This window comes from Leucopleurus acutus, assembly GCF_964270905.1.
Source record: "Leucopleurus acutus genome assembly, chromosome: 14".
Lineage (NCBI taxonomy): Eukaryota > Metazoa > Chordata > Mammalia > Artiodactyla > Delphinidae > Leucopleurus > Leucopleurus acutus.
In genome coordinates, this window is record NC_139156.1 from 46040104 (window position 1) to 46058310 (window position 18207).

At 54.6% G+C, this 18207-nt stretch overlaps 1 protein-coding gene across 2 annotated transcripts in view; it reads right to left on the reverse strand.

The window, feature by feature from the left end:
* CHAT (choline O-acetyltransferase) overlaps window positions 1-17378 on the reverse strand; it is a gene marked incomplete at both ends in the record, with an annotated part of 50075 nt that extends 32697 nt beyond the window's left edge. Inside the window, 7 exons of one of the 2 annotated variants that reach the window (XM_082853932.1) lie at window positions 2863-3040; window positions 4935-5115; window positions 8875-8928; window positions 11284-11402; window positions 12065-12256; window positions 15206-15305; window positions 17342-17378. In XM_082853932.1, the coding sequence (XP_082710058.1) occupies window positions 2863-3040; window positions 4935-5115; window positions 8875-8928; window positions 11284-11402; window positions 12065-12256; window positions 15206-15268 (787 nt within the window). Of the gene's footprint in view, window positions 1-2862; window positions 3041-4934; window positions 5116-8874; window positions 8929-11283; window positions 11403-12064; window positions 12257-15202; window positions 15306-17341 lie in introns of those variants that run through there. The other variant, XM_082853931.1, reaches the window with a different exon arrangement.
* Window positions 17379-18207: the final 829 nt, after the last annotated feature.

Genomic DNA, 18207 nt, shown 5'->3' on the forward strand with positions numbered 1-18207 from the left:
CTCTTGACTTCACAGGCTGCTCTTTTGCAATCCCCTTTGCATCTTTCTCTACCTGACCTCCAAGGCCCCATTCTTCTGTTTCCAGATGATCTCATTCAAGTCCATGACTTTAAATATCACTTCTGTGCTGATGGCTCTCAAATTTATACCTCTGTACCGACCTCTCCCTTGAGCATCAGACACATAGATCTAACTTGACTCAAGGCGTCTCAGCCCAAACATACTTGGAAAGGACTTCTCCGTTCTGTTGCCACTTCCCTCACCTGGTTCTCATCTCAGTGAACGGTACCACCATCTACTCAGTTGCTCACATCAAAAACCTAGGACACTTGCTCATTCCTCTTTTCCTTATTGTCACTTCTAGTTTGAAACATATCTAGACCCCCATCTGTGTCTTTCCATCTTCACTCTCCACGCTAGCCCAAGCTGCCTTAATCTTTCATTTTTACACCAAAATTGTATCCAAGTGGTTTCCCTGTTTTCCCTCCATGGGAAGGGGCGCTCCAGAGAGGAGAGTTCTGTGAAAGATTGGCCTCCCGCTGTGCAGATGACACAGTCAGTGCTAACTGGATTAATTAGATTTCCAAAGGGAAGGCGTGTTTGCGCCCCCTCCTTTCTGCGGTGCTTCCTTTAGAAACAGCACTTCCATCCAGAAAGCCAGATCAAGTGCCATTAACAAATTAATTCCGATTAGCGCACCCAAGCACTCAAAGCCCAAGGCAGTCCCGGGCAGTTCTGCAGAGAGATGGCTTGGGCCTGGCCTGCTAATAAAGTGGGAACCGTACTGGAAGCAGAGGCGATTCTTTTGATGCCTGTCTCTTTCCCTGGAGGGGAGAAGAGTGGGATTTGATTACACCATGGTCTGCTGAGGGAATCAACTCACTTTCAAATCATAAGTTATTAATTCCCCCACTTGGCAGTGAGTTCGGTGAGAACAGGGTCAACTCTTACACCTCCCGGTGACCCATGCAACCTCCGATCTAAGACCAAGCACTTTAAAGTGCCCAAGAATTGAGTGAAAGAAAAATTCATTGGTAAGTGGGAAATAAGTCTGGGGCCCAGTATCCTTAGTAGTCCTTCATTCTTTTTGGTTTTGTTTTTGTTTTTTTTTGCGGTACGCGGGCCTCTCACTACTGTGGCCTCTGCCGTTGTGGAGCACAGGCTCCGGACGCGCAGGCGCAGCGGCCATGTCTCACGGGCCCCGCTGCTCCGCGGCATGTGGGATCCTCCCGGACAGGGGCATGAACCCGTGTCCCCTGCATCGGCAGGCGACTCTCAACCACTGCGCCACCATGGAAGCCCAGTCCTTCATTCTTTTATTTAACAAATATAACTGGGGACCAGCTGTGTTTGGGACAGCAGATTCAGAAGTTAAACCAGGTAAGGCCCCTGTTCTCCTGGACCTTATAGACGTGGGGGGTGGGGCAGGACAGGTAATCAGCACGAATCAAACAAATGAAAAGCTGATTTCGGAGGGTGAGAAATGCAATCAAGATGAGAAAACAGGACAAGGGGACAGAGTGAGCTGGGGAGAGCTGGGGGATGCTCAAGGAGGGGCTAGGGTGGGGCACCTGAGCTGAGTTTGGGATGGTGCAAGGAGCCAGCCAGCCCTGGGGGAAGAACTTTCTAGGGACAGGGAAGTGCCTGTGGCCATACATCCAAGCCCCACCACTTTCTCATTCTCTCAGTACATTTAGCATGGCCACCTTTGCCAGCCAGACTGCTCTCCTCATGGTACTGGCAGGTCAGACATGGCCCTGCTGGGCGGTCGACTTTGCCTGCAGTTGGTGTATTTGCCCGGACACTGTCCCTTCCTCCTGCCCCTCTCACTCATGTCAAGGGCTTTGCTCAATTCCCACCTCTTCCTACAAAGCCTTTCAAAAGCCTCCCAATTAGAAGGGCTCCCTCCCCTCTCTGAGGTCCTGGAGCATTTATTGGGCACCTGCTGGCTCTACTGCCTTACATGGGTAGACACTGCATTACTACGTACTTAAATCTGCTCCCTCATCTGTCATCCCTTCCCCGATTCCTCTCGAAGGGGCTGCTCAGGGCCAGGGGTTCATCCTTTCTGTCCCTTACACTCCCTAGGCCTATCCCAGGTCCTCAGCTTACAGACACTCAGGGAGTCCGAATGGTCACCTGGCTGCATCAAAACCTGAGGGGCAGACAGAGGCTCACAGAAGTGTCACCCCTCATCTGGGAATCTCTAACGTAGACAAGAAAGGAAGGCTCTCCATCTGGTTTCTGAGAATAGGGCTCGCTTTGGGTTTGAAAAGTCGTTTCCAGAAGGATGATCTGAAAATTTTAAGGCTCTTCCTGGATTTCTTATGGGAACGCTCAGAAACTTTCGTAAGAGCAGCAGCCTGAAGGATAAGGTCAGCTTGAAGGTGAAGAGTTCCGGGACCGTGAAATCACAGGAAGGAGGCAGCCAACCACCCTCCCAGAGGTGGGCTCCATCCCAGATCCCCACCTGACAGCTCTCCCAGTGACTCAGACTCTTGAAATGAGTACCATCCCTGCCCACCGGTAAAACACAACTGCTTCATTGCAGCTGGCCTTCATCCAGCTCATAACCTTCCCTCCCTCAATATTCCTGGACATCCTCAGATTCCAGGGCTAGTCAGCCTCACCCAGAAAGCTAGCACGCTGTCAGATGAATCACAAGGGCACAAAATGTGCCTTCAGTTTCAAGGCACCTCGGCTGGCAGTAGGACATGCCATTGGTCCTGGGCTGGAGGGAGGCCTGAGCTCCCCGCGCTATGGCAAATGAGGATGAGGCACGGCGCCCGACCCTGGAGGGAGGGGAGCTGATGGGTGTGAGGATGAGATGAGCGTGGAGACGCACTGGGCACTGCTGCTAACCTTTCACGAGGACCGTCCTGGCCTCAGCCCACTCGCTCCTCCCGTCTGACGTCAGCAGGCCGATTGGAGGTAAGCGTTCATCCTCGTTGGAAGCCATTCTGACTATCTTTCTCAACTGAGTGAACAGATCCCCCTCACTGAGACGGCGGAAATTAATCACAACATCCAAGACAAAGAACTGTGGGGGAAACAGGTCAAAGACGTCACTCAGGGCGGTCAGCCCAAGGCGTCAGGCCCTCCCTGAGCCTCCGCATGGGGGCAGGGCGGGGATGCTCGGGCCCCTGGTTCCCAAGGTATGTGATGGTTCTGAAGAGTCATAATGTGGGGACCAGCCCAACACTGCTGACTGTGCTGGACTCCAAACTGCCCCAAATCAAAGAAGGTCAGATTAAACTTACTAAAGAAAGCTTGTTTCTGTAGTTCCCAGATTACAGAAAACCATTATGTTTGTGGGGAATTGAGTAGAAACGGATACAACTGCTGTTGGAGGGCTGTGTCAATCAAAACTGAAAATGTGCATGCCCTATAATCCAGCAGTTGTTCTTATAAATACATACTCTAGCCTAAGGCTTAGAGAAACGTATACTCTTGTGCCCGGAAAGACATATAAAGGAATGTGCATATCAGCCTGTTTGCAATAGCAAAGCGGTACAGAGAGCCCAAATGTCCTCCAGCAGGGGAATGGTTAAGTAAATTGTGGTGTACTCATCCAGTGCATGACTATCCAGCAGTTAAAGGGAATGAACTAGCTCTAGGTACAGCTACGGGGATAGACCTCAAACACACTGGTGAGTGGAGAAAAAAGCAAGTCAGCGAATAATATGCAGAGGAAGGTTAAAATGGAGACACAACACACAAAATGCTCTACGCGCACGTGTACACAGATACATGTGCACCTGCGTGTGCTCTGTGTGTAAGGCTTGTGAGCTGTCGTTCAGCAGTTTTGAAGCTAGAGCCTTGGGCATCGTAAAGGGTTTTATTCCCAGCCCCAGGTCAAGAACGCTTGTTAGCTGGTTGACGTGAGTGCCTGGTCCCACACGCTGGACAGCATACAGGTGGCCTGGCTCAGGGTGGGAGCCTGAGAGCGTTTCTGGAAGGGGTGGACGCTAGGGTGCGTGGGCGCTGGGAAATTCTGGGTTTGACTTTTGAACGAAGATGGAGAAAGGTCCTCGTTTTGTGGCCGGCCAGGCGTCAGGTGGGCTTCGAACCTGGGAACGGCCATCCTCCGATGGCAGACTTAGGGCTCCCGGCTTAGACTGAAAATGTCAGATGAGCCCAAGAAGAAAACACTGTAGAACAAATACCAGGGGAGTCCCCAGGGTGGGTGTCAAACTTGGGTTTTGACAGAAAACAAAACAGCTTTTAGTCAGATGGAATATTTATGTGGTCTCAATATATAGAATATACTGTCTGTTGTCAGAAGTCCTCGTGCTCGCCCTGTCCCCTGGGCCCCCATGGACTCTTTTTTGTTCCCTGGAACCCAGTCTGAGGACCTTGTGGGCTTGTGACACTGGCAGACCTAGGAGGACTTCTCACCCTTGGGCAAGCCACTTAACCTAAGTCTCGTTTCCTCATCTGTCAAATGGAGATTCCAAGGTCCCCTATGCAGGGCCATCATGGTATCAGATGGGATGAACGGAAGTGCCAAGCCTATGGTCTGGACATGGAAGTCCTGACAGTCAGTCTGTAAGCTGTCCGTCTGTCTGTATGTGGTCTCCAGGAAGGCCACAGCCTGGGTGACTGCATGTGGAAGGGCTAAGGACATGCTGGGTCTCATTAACGACTCTCAGTCCGTCCAGGTGGTTCTTTGAACCTGACCTGGCTGGTCAGGACTGAAATGGGAACCCACTGAAGGCATTCTCAATTGATGACTCTCCTCGTTCTTAAAATCCAACCAGCGGAGAGAAATGGGACTGACCAGGACTCAAGACACCCCACTTTGGGGCCACCCTGCCCCAGCTCACCGTGTGACTCCGGGAGGGGGTTGAACACCCTTGGAGAAGCAGGAATGGAGGAACACACGTGCGCCCCTCCCCAAGCCAGAGAGGCTGCAGCAGCAAGGGGCCGCCTACCTGGTCGCAGCAGGCCACGATGACGTGCTCAGGCTCCGGCATGACACTGCTCTTCTGGGCCACCAGCGTGTCCTGGGTGTGGCCGGGGAGCCGGTAGGAGGAGAAGAGCCCGTAGTACTGCTTCATACAGAGCTGCTGCCCTGACAGCTGGCCCTTGGCACAGTCAGTGGGGATGGAGTGGCTGGAGGGGAGGGAGGGGAGGGAGGCAGGGAATCAGAGTTGATTCTACTCTAACCTGATTAGGCAAAGTGGAGCAGAAACACCAGAACTGCATGACGATGGCTGTCAAAGAGCTCGATTTGCCACTTTCTAAAGCAGTGGAGTGCCCCGTGGAGCCCCTCGGGGTGTTCTCCGGCCTCCATTAGTCTGCCTCGCCCCGGCCTCATGCACTACATGTGCACAGGTGCGGATCTGGCCATCTCAGCCCTCTGGGCCTTTGCTTCTGCTGCTCTGCTTGGCACACTTTCACCCTCACTCCTGCTCTCAACTAATGTATTTAGAAAACTTCCTCTACTCTTTTTTTTTTTTTTTTCTGGTACGCGGGCCTCTCACTGTTGTGGCCTCTCCCGTTGCGGAGCACAGGCTCTGGACCTGCAGGCTCAGCGGCCATGGCTCACGGGCCCAGCCGCTCCGCAGCATGTGGGATCTTCCCGGACCGGGGCACGAACCCGCGTCCCCTGCATCGGCAGGCGGACTCTCAACCACTGCGCCACCTGGGAAGCCCCCCTCTACTCTTTTTAGAGCCTACTCCTTCATCACCTCTTCTAGAAACCTCCTCTGAGTTCAAGGTGGAAAGTTCTCTTTCTCCTGTGGTCTCAGCGTGTCTCGTGTACTTTCTTCCCTCCTTTTTTCTCCTCCTCCTTCTCTCTCACTTTCTCTCTTGCCCTGTCTTCCCTCCTTCTGTCTCCTCCTCCTCTCCCCCTTCTGCCTTCCCTTCCTTTTCCTCTTCCTCTTCCTCCTTTTTCTTCTCTCTCTTTCTGTCTCTTTCTCTCCTCCCTCCTTCCCTTCCTTCCTTCTTTCCTGTCTTCCTTCCCTCCTTCCTCCTTCCTTCCTTCCACCCTTTCAGCCAACAAATGTGACTGAGCACTCTCCGGGGCCAGGCACCAGGACCTGGGCATATAGCTGCAAACAAGACCTGAGTTTCCCGTTCTAATGGGGCGCAGGTCTGGGGTACGTAGTGGGGCAAAGACAGCAAACAGGTAGTGAGACAGGGTGATGAGACAGTGACTGCTGGGGCAGAAGGAGCGACCAGGGACAGCCTCACTGTGGACCAGACCTGTGAGCTGAGCCCTGAGGGTAAGAAGCAGGCAGGAGGTGTGCTGGGTGGAGCGTCCCACGGCCCTGCTGCTCCGACTGTGGGTGTTGGACTGAACTATAATGACCAGCTCACGACAGGGTGAGTGTGGGACTCCAGAAGGAGCTTTCAGAAACTTGTAACAGGCTGACAGAGGTCGTTTGTGTGTGTTGAATCTAACGATAAAACAAATGGTGTCGTATTTTGTACCTTTGGGCCATTTTTCTGCTAATTCATTTCTGCGGTGTTTTACAAACACTTTACTAAATTCAAAGAATATATTGGTCCTTCACCATAGATCATTTGAGGAACACTCGTCCAAGGCGAAAGGAAACGAGTGCATTGAAACTGAGTAAAGAGATGGCCAGAGAGGTGGGGAGACTTGTGAGTCTCCTTGGCAGTGGAAAGGTGGTACCGTTTCATTCTTGGGGCAGTGAAAGCCCCAGAAGGTGAGAGCTTTCAGGGGCAGGATTTGATCTGTTTTGCTTTTGTAATGGCCCTGGTTCTGTGTGGAGAATGGGTGGAAGTGGGTCAAAGGAAGAACCAGGAAGGAGGCTGTGGGCTGCTGGGAAGGTGATGGGTCTGGGGAGGGTGGTGGGAGGAGGGGAAGGGAGGCATGGGAGTGGGTTCTGGAGGGAGAGTGGTGCACCTGCACTTGGACTAGATGAGCAGGCGAGGGAGAAAGACACCTCAGGTGATTTCTAGGTCCTGGATTCACCACTAGGGGTGTGTGGTGCATTTACTGAGATGGCAGGACAAGGTAAGGGTCCAGCTGGGGTGTGGGGAGGGACCCCAAGGGCCCACTGGGGATGACTCAGCTTGCAATGACCGGGAGGTGCCCTGGTGGGGACGTCAGGGGGTCAGATAATGGAGTGTGGGGCTCATGGGGACCGACACAGCTGTATTCTGTGCTGTTGAGGTGTCTGTCTTGCCAAACGGTCTGAGAACATTTCGAAGACAGGGATGGGGCCTTATTTCACTTCACCTTCCCAACATCAATTTGCAAAGTGAGCAAATGAATAAATGAGTAAATGGAGCGTCTAAAACAGGCGCTTGGGCAATGGCATAAATTTCCAGCCTTAGGACATCTACGGTGATCAGATGTGGGAACCTTCGCTTGGATATGTACGGGTATGCATGTCTGTGTGAGTGTGCCCACATGCACGCGCACCAGCGCACGCACACACACGTGGGAGTCTGGGGTCTCGACTGTCAGCGATGGAAGGGTACAAGGTCGTGGGTGGTGCCCTTCCTCCTCTGCTGTCCAGCTGGACAAGGTAAGGGATGAAGCTCTCTGAAATCAGAGAGTTGGAGTGTCAGTAGCACTGAGTTCTGGGGCTTGGCAGAGCTCTCCCAGCGAGGAAGAGAGACACCAAAAAAACACCACGAGTAACAGTAGCCGGAAGGTCTGGTGACCCAGCGAGGGAATGGTACGGAGAGGAGTGAGCAGACGGAAGTCTAGGAGCGTTTGGTTCAGAAATGCATGGACAGCCTGCTGTGTGCCTAACTTAGGGCTGAAAGCTTTGAAGGCATCATCTCATAGGACAGTTGCAGCAGCCCCAAGAGGCTGCTACTATTATTATTTCCATTTGACAGACAGGGGTATATAGCTAGGAGTGATTACTCACCCAAGATCGACACGTCCTGTGTTGTGGGTGTCAGAATTCAGACTCAGGTCTGCTGACCCCAGGGCCCAAGCCCTGAGCTACTCTGCACTTTGGGTCTGGGGGCCTGCCCCTTCCTCTCCAGAGGAAACAGCCCTACCCTGGAGGGGCTGCAGGTCTAAGCCTCCCCCACAAGTCTGGGTAAGACTCGGTTGGATCAAGTTAAAAAGAAAGTGAAGTTTGCCCCTGTGCCTTCCTCACTCTGCCACCTCCTGGCTGTGTGACCACGGACAAGACCCTTAACCTCTCTGAGCCTCAGCTTCCCCGTCTGTGCAATGGACATTGCTTTGGACCCTTCTTTCTTTCCAGCATCTGACGCCCTTATATTTCCTGCCTCTGGGGACTCTGAGACCCTCTCACGGGGTCCCCCACGCCCTCTCACTCCCTCTGCTGCTCCTGGGCACCTGGTGCTTGGCTGGAAAAGGGACTTTCCTCCTAAAATCAGTGATGATCCACTGTGCTTATGCAGCTCTCTCCATCTGTCAGGACACCTTTGGGTCCACTGAGTCAGCTCACCCATTTCTCAAGTTTGATAGGGTTGAGGAAACAGGCTCAGAGTGGGGAGCCCATTCCTTTCACGTAGTGAGTAACGAGGCTGAACTCACCATCACCGCCCTCCAACAACTTTTCCTTCCCCACCTTTTGATATGCTCTCTATATTCCTGACACGCTGAATCATGGCATGTGTATACATAAGACGTATGGAGGGAGGGGGGCATTTTAAAGAGATCAAGGAGGGATCGTGCTTACCCCGGGCACAGTAACCATTAATGGCTAGGCCAGCTGGGGTAAAGGTCATTCTGATGCTCGGGAAGTTCAAGGGGGCTGTTTGCTCTGTGATGGGAGCCCAGAACACAGAGCTGGAAAAAGGCAAGTTCTCTGCCCTCTGGGAGCCCCTTGGCTAGTGTGGTAGGGAGACAGATGGGTCAACAGACTGTGCCAGAACAGGGTACTACCCTTCTCAGGCTGGGTTCTGTCCTACCTGTCCAGCAGGGCCTTGTAGCTGAGCACACCGGAGATGAGGTTGGCTGCAAACCTGCAGAGAGAGATGAGGCCTTAGTATTTCCTCTCCAGGGCCCAGGCTCCCTCCCTCCCTCCATCCTTCAACTCCCTCCCTCCTTCCATCCTTCAGCTCCCTTCCTCCCTCCCTCCCTTCTTCCTTCATTCCTTCTTACTTCTCTCTCCACCTTCCTCTGCCCCTCCCTCCCACCTCCACTCTGTCTCTCCCAAACTCATGGACCACCCACCAGATGTCTGGCCTTGATGGTACACTAATCAGGTGGGGTTCCTGCTGCCCCGCCCCTACCCCCATGCCGTTGGTCCTTCACAAACCTTGGATTAAAAATGTTCCTGAGGAGAGAACTGCGGGGGGAGGAGAGGAAACTGGAAGGTGACTGAAGAGGAGGAGGAGGAGGGAGAGGAAGCCAGGAGAGGCCACAGAGCAGGCAAGAGGGGGTTGGACAGTCAGGGATGGGGTTCTTCCAGGTGAAGGCCTGTGCTGGGGCTGGACTGGGCCAAAACCCCGGGGTTCTGGGAAATCCAATCTCCTGGGGAAAGTCAGTCATTTGGTCCCCTTAATGCTAATGAAAAGGAAAGTGGGTGCTGGCGTGGGGAAAAAAGGCACCAGACGACCTTACCACGGGACCCTGTCATCTTTTTTTTTTTTAATCTTTATTAGAGTATAATTGCTTTACAATGGTGTGTTAGTTTCTGCTTTATAACAAAGTGAATCAGTTATACATATACATATGTTCCCATATCTCTTCCTTCTTACGTCTCCCTCCCTCCCTCCCACCCTCCCTATCCCACCCCTCTAGGTGGTCACAAAGCACCGAGCTGATCTCCCTGTGCTATGCGGCTGCTTCCCACTAGCTATCTATTTTACGTTTGGTAGTGTATATATGTCCATGCCACTCTCTCACTTTGTCACAGCTTACCCTTCTCCCTCCCCGTATCCTCAAGTCCGTTCTCCAGTAGGTCTGTGTCTTTATTCCTGTCTTACCCCTAGGTTCTTCATGACTTTTTTTTTCTTAAATCCCATATATATGTGTTAGCATATGGTATTTGTCTCTCTCCTTCTGACTTACTTCACTCTGTATGACAGACTCTAGGTCTATCCACCTCATTACAAATAGCTCAATTTTGTTTCTTTTTACGGCTGAGTAATATTCCATTGTATATATGTGCCACATCTTCTTTATCCATTCATGTGATGGTGGACACTTAGGTTGTTTCCATGTCTGGGCTATTGTACATAGAGCTGCAATGAACATTGTGGTACATGACTCTTTTTGAATTATGGTTTTCTCAGGGTATATGTCCAGTAGTGGGATTGCTGGGTCATATGGTAGTTCTAGTTGTAGTTTTTTAAGGGAACCCTCCTGCACTGCTGGTGGGAATGTGAATTGGTGCAGCCACTGTGGAGAACAGTACGGAGCTTCCTTAAAGGACTCTGTCATCTTAACGGCCCATGGATGATGAGCCTGGCTTAATTGCATCAGGAGGAAAACGCCCCTTCGATGCAATTTTGAGAACTGTTTCCGGAAGTTGTTTATCCATCCACACACTTCCTTCTGCCCAGGGAAGGCCTGGCTGCAGGGAAGGGGGAAGACTGCCCCCGGCCAGCAGGTTGGCCAAGCTGGTCTTGGTGAAGAAGGAGGGGGGCAGGGGTCTTCCAGCATAGTTGAGCCCTGCTCAGAGGCCAAGGTGGGCCCTGCCTCTTGTTTTTTTTTTCCTCCCTCTGAACTGTCCCCATGCTGTGCCACTTTTGGGTCTTGAGGCCAGAGACCTGGGTTTGGCTCTGAGAGACTCTGGCAGGGAGACCCTTCCTCCCGACACGACCCTTGCGTAAACGGCCCCTCCGTTGTCATCAGTGGGCCCAGAGGCTGTTCCAGGGGCTCAGTGAGCTCTGAAATTGCAGCAGATGGCAGAGACTCTGGCAGTGGCTGGCGGGAAGAAACCATTTCCACTCCCTCAGAGCCTCTGTCCAGAGCTGGGGGCTGCAGGGCTGCAGAGGCCCTCTGAGATAGCCTGGGGCCAGCGGTCCCAGTAAGAAGCCCCAGCCTCAAGTGCTGGCAGGATCAGAGGCTACAGGCTTCCTCCCAGGGCCTCAACCAGGCCCAGACTGCCATGGGGACACCTGGGGGCCTGTGACCTCCCCACCCCACCCCAAATAGATACATTCTGAGGAAGACCCTGTGTTTGTTACCCACGTGCCACTTGCCTAACCTCCTTCTGACACCATGGCCTGGATGCCACTGTCTCAGGGCCATTCGGCCTCAGAAAGCTCAGCCGAGGCACGAGTTTCAACCTCTCCTTCCTGGTGCTGGTGCCAGGCCCCCTCCTCCAGGCAGACTCCCAAGCTGTGAGCCCAGGGTCACGGGGGCCTCACCTTAGCTGGTCACTGGTATCTTGGAAGTGCTGCCGGGCAAAGATCACAGCTGGGCTGGAGTTGACAGGCAGGGCCAGTCGGTTATTGAGATACATGTCATTCAGCCAGTACTCAGACACCTGCCAGGGAGGGTGGGGAAGGGTGCCATTACCCCCAATGGCCACACACATCTCGCCTGTGGAGCGCACCAGTCCCATCCTAGCAGCCCCAGGGGAGAATGGGGACCCTTCAGTAGATCATGTACTTTTTTCATTCATTCATTCATTCCACAAACATACGCTGAGCCCCATTTACGGGCTAGGGCCTGTGTGCTCCCCGTCTACCACGCCTGTCCTTCAGCTTTGTCCCACACTATCTCCTTTCTTCCATCCCAGTGTTCATCCTGGTTGTCTACTGCTTCATCCATGCCCCCTGCCCTTTCTTATGAGTGTCTCATTCACCTTTCACCCCTCTCTGCTCCCCTGACCTCACGCTATCCTCTGCTGCTCCCATCCCTGTTACTCATCTGCCCCCCCATTTCTGTCCCCCACCTGCCCCCATCTCTGTCCCTGTCTGTCCCCCATCCTTATTCCCATCTGTCCCCTCTCTGTCCCCATCCCCATCTTGTCTGTCCTTCCCCCTTGCTCCTCACTATCGCTCTGTTGTCTCCCCCATGCCTGTCCCTCCATCTGCCCCATCTTTGTCACCTACCTGCCCCTCATCCAGATCCCTCTGTCTCCATGACTGCTTTCTGCCCCCTGACCCATGGGTTCCTTGTTTGCCCCCTCCCAGCAGCTCTTACCCAGTTGGCTGTCTTCTCCCGCCGTTCCAGGAGCTTCTGCTGCAGGGTCTCACCGAGGCCACCAGGAGCCCCAAACCGCTGCACAATGGCCTGGCTCCTCCTGAATTGCTCCTCAGGCACCAGGTGCTGCATGCACCGCAGGTAGGTGGCCAGGGTCTGCTGCAGCGGGGGCACGGGGAGTTTGGGCAGCCCCTGGAAGAGAAGGTTCACAGGCTTTGGTTCCTCTTCTCATGTGTGGCCCATGCCTGTCCCCAGATTGATGCCCTGTGTCTGTTTCGATCTGCCCCACCTTTGTTCCCTATCCTGGGACTCATCTGTTTCCAGGGCTCAGCTCAGCAGAATTGTGAACTTAGGAAGCTCCTGTTAGCTTTCTCCCACGCCCCATCCTGGTCTCTAGGAGGGGACAAAGTGCAGAGGAAAAGACCTTGAGGCTGACACCAGACAGACATGGGTTCATGCCCCGACCCTGCTGCTGACCACCTGTGTGACCTTGAGCAAATCACCCCTACCTCTGTGCCTCAGTTTCCTACCCTGTAAAACAGAAGTAATAACCTCTATCTCTCATAAGATCAAAGAGATCACGAATATGAAAGTGCGTCCAAACCGTAAAGAATGAGTGTAAGATGAAACGGTCCTGTTATTGATATTGACTGCTGGCCACTCTTAATTTAGGACTTGCTCCCAGCTGGGGCTCCACAATCCGGTTGATCTCCGGACCCAAAGGGTGTGACTTTAATGGAGAGATCTGGACAGTTGAAAGGTGGTGCGAGGTGTAGTTCACTGCTTGCCCTAATGACCAGAATTCTGCATGATATTTCCTGGGAAGGTGACTCATGCACTGGTCTCCTTATTAAATCCCTCCCAGTTATGAAGCACAGGGAGGGGCATTTAGCTCCTTGTGGGTATGGGGCGCAGGTAGGGGGGAAAGGCATTGGAAGTTTTTCCACTCTTAATCTCTCCAAGGCTCAGCTTCCTCATTCATAGGACATAAATAACAATTCCTAGGTGAGAGGGGCACAGAGAGAATTAAATAAGAGAAACAACTGGCCCCAATTAGGCACATCATAAAACGTTATGATATTACTATCCTTATCCCTCCAGATGGATTCCTAAGAGAAAACCCGTAATACCTGGGGGCCCGCAAAGTGTCTCAAGAATCTAAGTAGAACTCGCCACCCATGTCCTCCTGATCTGGGCTTCTCAGTTTACGAGCTCTGTCACCCTGGGATCTTGTGTGCGTTCAACAGTGTTATGGCTTAGCCTGGGAAGGAATTTTTGTCCCATTTTCAGATGAGGAAACTGAGGACCAGAGGGTGAAGAGGCTAGTCTAAAGTCATCCAGCCATTCTGTGGCAGAGCCTGGACCTGAAATCAGTCCCCACCACCACCCCCCGCCCCCACTGGCAGCCCTTCTGCTCCTTCCTCCTTGGGCGTTCTCTCCCTTGCTCCCTTTTCCATCCATCCTTTTCCCTCTTCCTCACTTAGCTGGTCACAATCGGAAACCAGGACTCTTCATGCTACTACTTAAACTTTACAAAGCTGGCACATGGTGGGCTGCCTTCTTTTCAGGGGTTTCTCCTCTGTGGGGTGGTGGGGTCAGTGAATTTCCACCCCGGCCAGGCTGTGGAGTGAAGGGGGTCCATTGAATGCTTACCTGTGCTCCGCTCCTGCTGCTGCAGGGACTGAAGCGGACCCCCACCCGCATCCCCGGGAGCTCTGGGCAGGCGGACCCCAAGTGTGAGGACCCCAAGTGTGAGTGAACCGGAGCGCGTGCGCTGATGAGGGAAGGGGCTCTGCCTGTCTGAGCCTGTCTCTAGAGTTCACTGCCCTAGGGGGAGGGAGGAGGGTGTCAGTGCCAACTACGGGCTGCTCCTGCCCTGGGTAACCCTTGAGGATGGGTCCGGGCAGCATTCCAGGTTGCTCCGCGCACTCCCAGAGAGCCAGGTCCAGCCTCCTCACCAAGCTGCTCTAGTTCTCTCTTCCTTCTCTTGGGGTCTTGGGGGTCTGTGTGGTGGGTGAGTGGGGAAGCATCTACAGAAAGTGCAGTCCAGCTGGTGGCTTGGCCAAGAGTGCCAGCAGATCTGTCTAGAGCCCCTGCTAGAAACAGGCTACCCTTCTTCGGAGCTCTGACAGTGACTCAGCCTGGGTCATGGGGGATCAGTGATGGGTAAGAAGGAGTGAAGCAGGAAATCTCTGCTCAGATGTCTCAGTCCCTTGGGGCTCTTCCCAGACTCTCGTGGGCTTCTGGCCTTGCCTGGGTACAGAGGCAGGGACTTGTACAAATGAGGGTCTTTGGGCCCTGGGGTCTTAGATCAATAAACATTTCTGGGCAATTTATGTGAGCCAGGGCTCACATTTCTGGGCTGGTCTCAGGGACAATGGAGATACAGAGCCTGCTCTCAAGGCAGCCACAGTCCAAAGGGAGGGACGTGCCACGGACCAGAGGCAACAACAGAGGTGTTTGTCAGGCTGTTTGTCTGGACAATGTGGTGAGCAACTTCGTGAGGAGAAGCCAGAAAGTTCTGATCAGGTTTTCAAATGAAGCCCTGGGGTTAGGGTTGGGGTAAAGAGGTGTCAAGAAGACAGGAACCACCGTGTGCAACAGCCTGAAGATCAGCTGTGTCGCTATATCACTCTGGAAGGTGGGTTGAGTGTGGTGGGGAAGGAGGATGCCTGCCCAGGGTAGGGTGGCATTGTCTCAAACCAGTGGGGAAGACGGCGCTTAAGGCTCCAGGGCTGACAGCAGCTGGGGCTGGGATGTGACAAGGCTTAGAGTAGGGAATTCGGCCTCATCCTAAGGCAGTTCCACTGGGCTCACAGCCATTGGAGGTGGAACTTGGAGAGAGGGGAGGCCCTGAGAGAAAAGAGAGTGCCCGGCTCAGGTCAAGGGCTCTCCCTGGCCTTGGAGGTTAGGAAGTGTGGCTGTCAGCATTCCCTCAGTGTTCCCTGACGCCACTCCCAGCCCCTCCAGGCCTCCCCGGGCTCCTCAGCAAACTTGGGGCAGGGCTGCAGCCTGGGCCTCCTGCCCAGGAGAGCACAGGGCTAGGGGCCAGGCAAAAGTTGGGGGTCAGTCCCTCTCAGGACTGTTCTGGAAGCAAGAATTTGTGAGTGGGGAGAGAGGGATCCAAACGTCACTTACAGGCTCCTCCTCACTGCTGGGACTTTTTGCTGCCATCTTAGGGGGCGTTTTTTCGAGGATGGGCATCCTGGTGACTCCTCACTGGGGAAGCAGAGGTGTGGACCTGGGGACCGAGAAGCAGAGAGGCATCAATACAAGAGCCACCTAGACCGGACCCTTCACTTCCCATAGCCTGGTACCCTGCCTCTGCCCTGTGAGGAGGCCAGAGCTGGGCAGTAGTGTTCACAGCCCTCCTTGTGGGCCTGGTCCCAAACTCCTGACCTCCAGACCAGTCCACACAGTGACCACAGTGTCCTCTCATTCCAGATCCATGAGGGGTCACTGGCAGAGCACTTGCGTTGTTCCTGCCTGGGACCCGATAGATGTGTGCTTTGCAGATTAAAATCTCTCTTTCCCACTAGACTGTGAGCTTCTCCAGGGCAAGACTACACCTGCCGTGTTCAGTGCTTCACCTCTGAGCCGTAGCCCTGTGCCTGGCATGGAGTAAAATCAGTGTTGGGTAGCTGAGTACAAGGAATGCGTGCGCACACGAATGAATACAAGGTCCTCTACGGCTCTGGGCTCCAGGAGACACTCGAGGCTTATCAGAGACTGGCCTGTGGCCAAGGCAGGGAGGACCCTGCTGGATGCGCTGTGACTTAGGCAGTCTCTGGTCGGCTGGCTGCCAGTGTAGGTGGCATGAGAATGCTGAGGGAGATGGTACAGGCAAGTTAGGCAGCCCAGGCCCCTAGGGGTCCCCCGAATAGGCCTGTAAGGAGGTGGATTAATTCTGAAGGTACAGTAGAAGTGAGCCAGGCCAAGAGGGGCAAAAGCCAGTTTGTAAGGTTACTGGGGCCCAACCTCTACCCTCAGGGCCCAACCTCTAACCCTAAGCATAAGCCTGCATAAGCACGAGCACCCACCCATGCTTTCCACTCGTCCATCCCCTATTCTCTCCCAAGATCCTAAAGCTAAGACTTAGCCCCTTCTACCCCCAGGCAGACACACTGGGAGAGGGGGGCTGGGTGCAAGGCACAGCTGACCCTAAGACACAGCATCCAGAAAGATGGATAATCCCGGTCCAGGGGTGGAGGGGCCTGGGGTTGCCTGGTAGCCCTGGGCAGAGAAGGGAGAGTCCTTGCGGGCACTGTGCCCCCAGCACTCGGGACTAGGTGGTCCCCAGACCGGCGAGCGCCCTGTAGCACAGGGGCTGCCACGACCCACTGCAAAGCAGAAGCAACGGTGTCCAGATGAGAGTCGACCCCAGAGCCACGGGAGTTTTGAGGGGGCGAGTAGGGCAAGGGCAAGGTGGTAAGGGCCCTATGGACAATGCAGCCAATACCTGCTCTTGCTCTGGCCCCCAGCCAGCCCATAGCGGGAAGATACCAGTCAAGCGTCAGAGACCCCATGTCTCAGAGAGGCACAGGAGATTGAAGTAGGATGGTTTCATGGGTGCCGAATGGGAGGGCTTTGTTCCTGTCGGCCAGCTGCTCTTCCTCGCTGGCCCTTGGGCTGGCGCCTAAAGGGTGTATTCGTGTCGGTATCTTTCTTTGTCAGTTTGGTGCCCTCCACTCCACACTCCCACCAGCCTGGCTTCTGAAGCCTGCCTGGAGGGGGCTCTGCTTTGCCCTGGAAGCCGAAGCCCAGCTCGGCCCGGGCACCACAGGCTGCCCGCGTGCTCCAGGGGCTACCTGTCACCCGGCTTATACTTGCCACTGCGCCCACGCCTGCACCCCATCTCCCGCCTCCGCGAGAGAGTCGGAGAGAGGCAGGTGCATGCCAGCACTTCAGGGGGTTGGAGTGAGACCTGCAGACCCTCCAGCTGGGCACGGAAAGTGCAGACCTTGGCACTTAGCAGATGGGGGTTCAGAAGTGTGGACACACACGTGAAGCCGCGAAGCTGACAGTCAAGCCTGTCCAAGCCCTTTCCCCCAACTTCGCACCATCCAGCTCCCCGTCCCCTGCCCCCACCCTCGGTGGAGAAACACCAGAGCCACAGAATCCCGCAGTCTCCTGGCCGTCCCCCGACGGCCGCTGCCCTTCGGGACTCGGAGGACTCCGCGGGTTCTGGGGCCTCCCGGCCCCGGCGCGGTCCCTGGACGGAGCCTCCCTGCGCTCCCGGCTCCCCGCGCTGTGCTCCGCCAGTCCAGCCCTACTCACCTGCTCTCCTCGTCTCTGCTGCCTCGGCCGCCGCTGCACCGCACCCAGCAGAACTAGGGGCTAGAATGTGAGCCGGAAGGGATTCGGGGGCGCGTCAGCAGTGCGGGGGTGGGGGCCACCGCCTCAGTCGGTGGCAGAGCCTCCGACGTCGCCGGGTCCCCAGGCCTCGCGACTGGCTGCGAGCGAGCCGGCCGCGCCAGTCGCCTCCCCTCTTTCCTCCTGTTCCTCCTCCCTCCCCTTTCTCCCTTTTCCTCCCTCCCCCCAGCCCCACCCCTACCTCTCACCCTCTCCATCCTTTGTCCCCCCCGCCCCTCCACCCCGCCTCACCACTCCGCTGCCTTCCGGGATCCCACCTCCCGGTCCCCATCCCGTGCTCTGACGGCTTCCCGGACGATCTCTAGCAAAGGCAGCGGAATCCAGGCCCGAGATGGGGGGTGCAGAACGTGGCCCCGCCCGTGCCCATCGCCCTCAGCTCAGCCTTCCCCAGTCCCTGCGCTCCCCTAACCCCTTTATCCTAGCCGTGGCTGCCTGTGCAGAAGACGGGGGAGGGTTGGGTCTGGATAAATCTGTGCCCTCCCCACTGTTCAGGGCAGGCTCAAACCTTATTACAACTCCTTTTACAATATAATAATAATAATAATAAATAAAACAACCTGTTTATCGATCACTGCAGGTCCTTTTCTATTCCCACTCATCCCGGCTGGCACTACAGGGAATATGCAGGATACAGACCTGGGGATGCTTAGAGACACGCAGCCAGAGGCAGACATTCCTCCCAGACAATGCATTCCCCCCCCACCCCATATAGATCCTTACACACGAACACACACAGACAGACTCACAAAGAGAGACCCTGCTCAGACAGA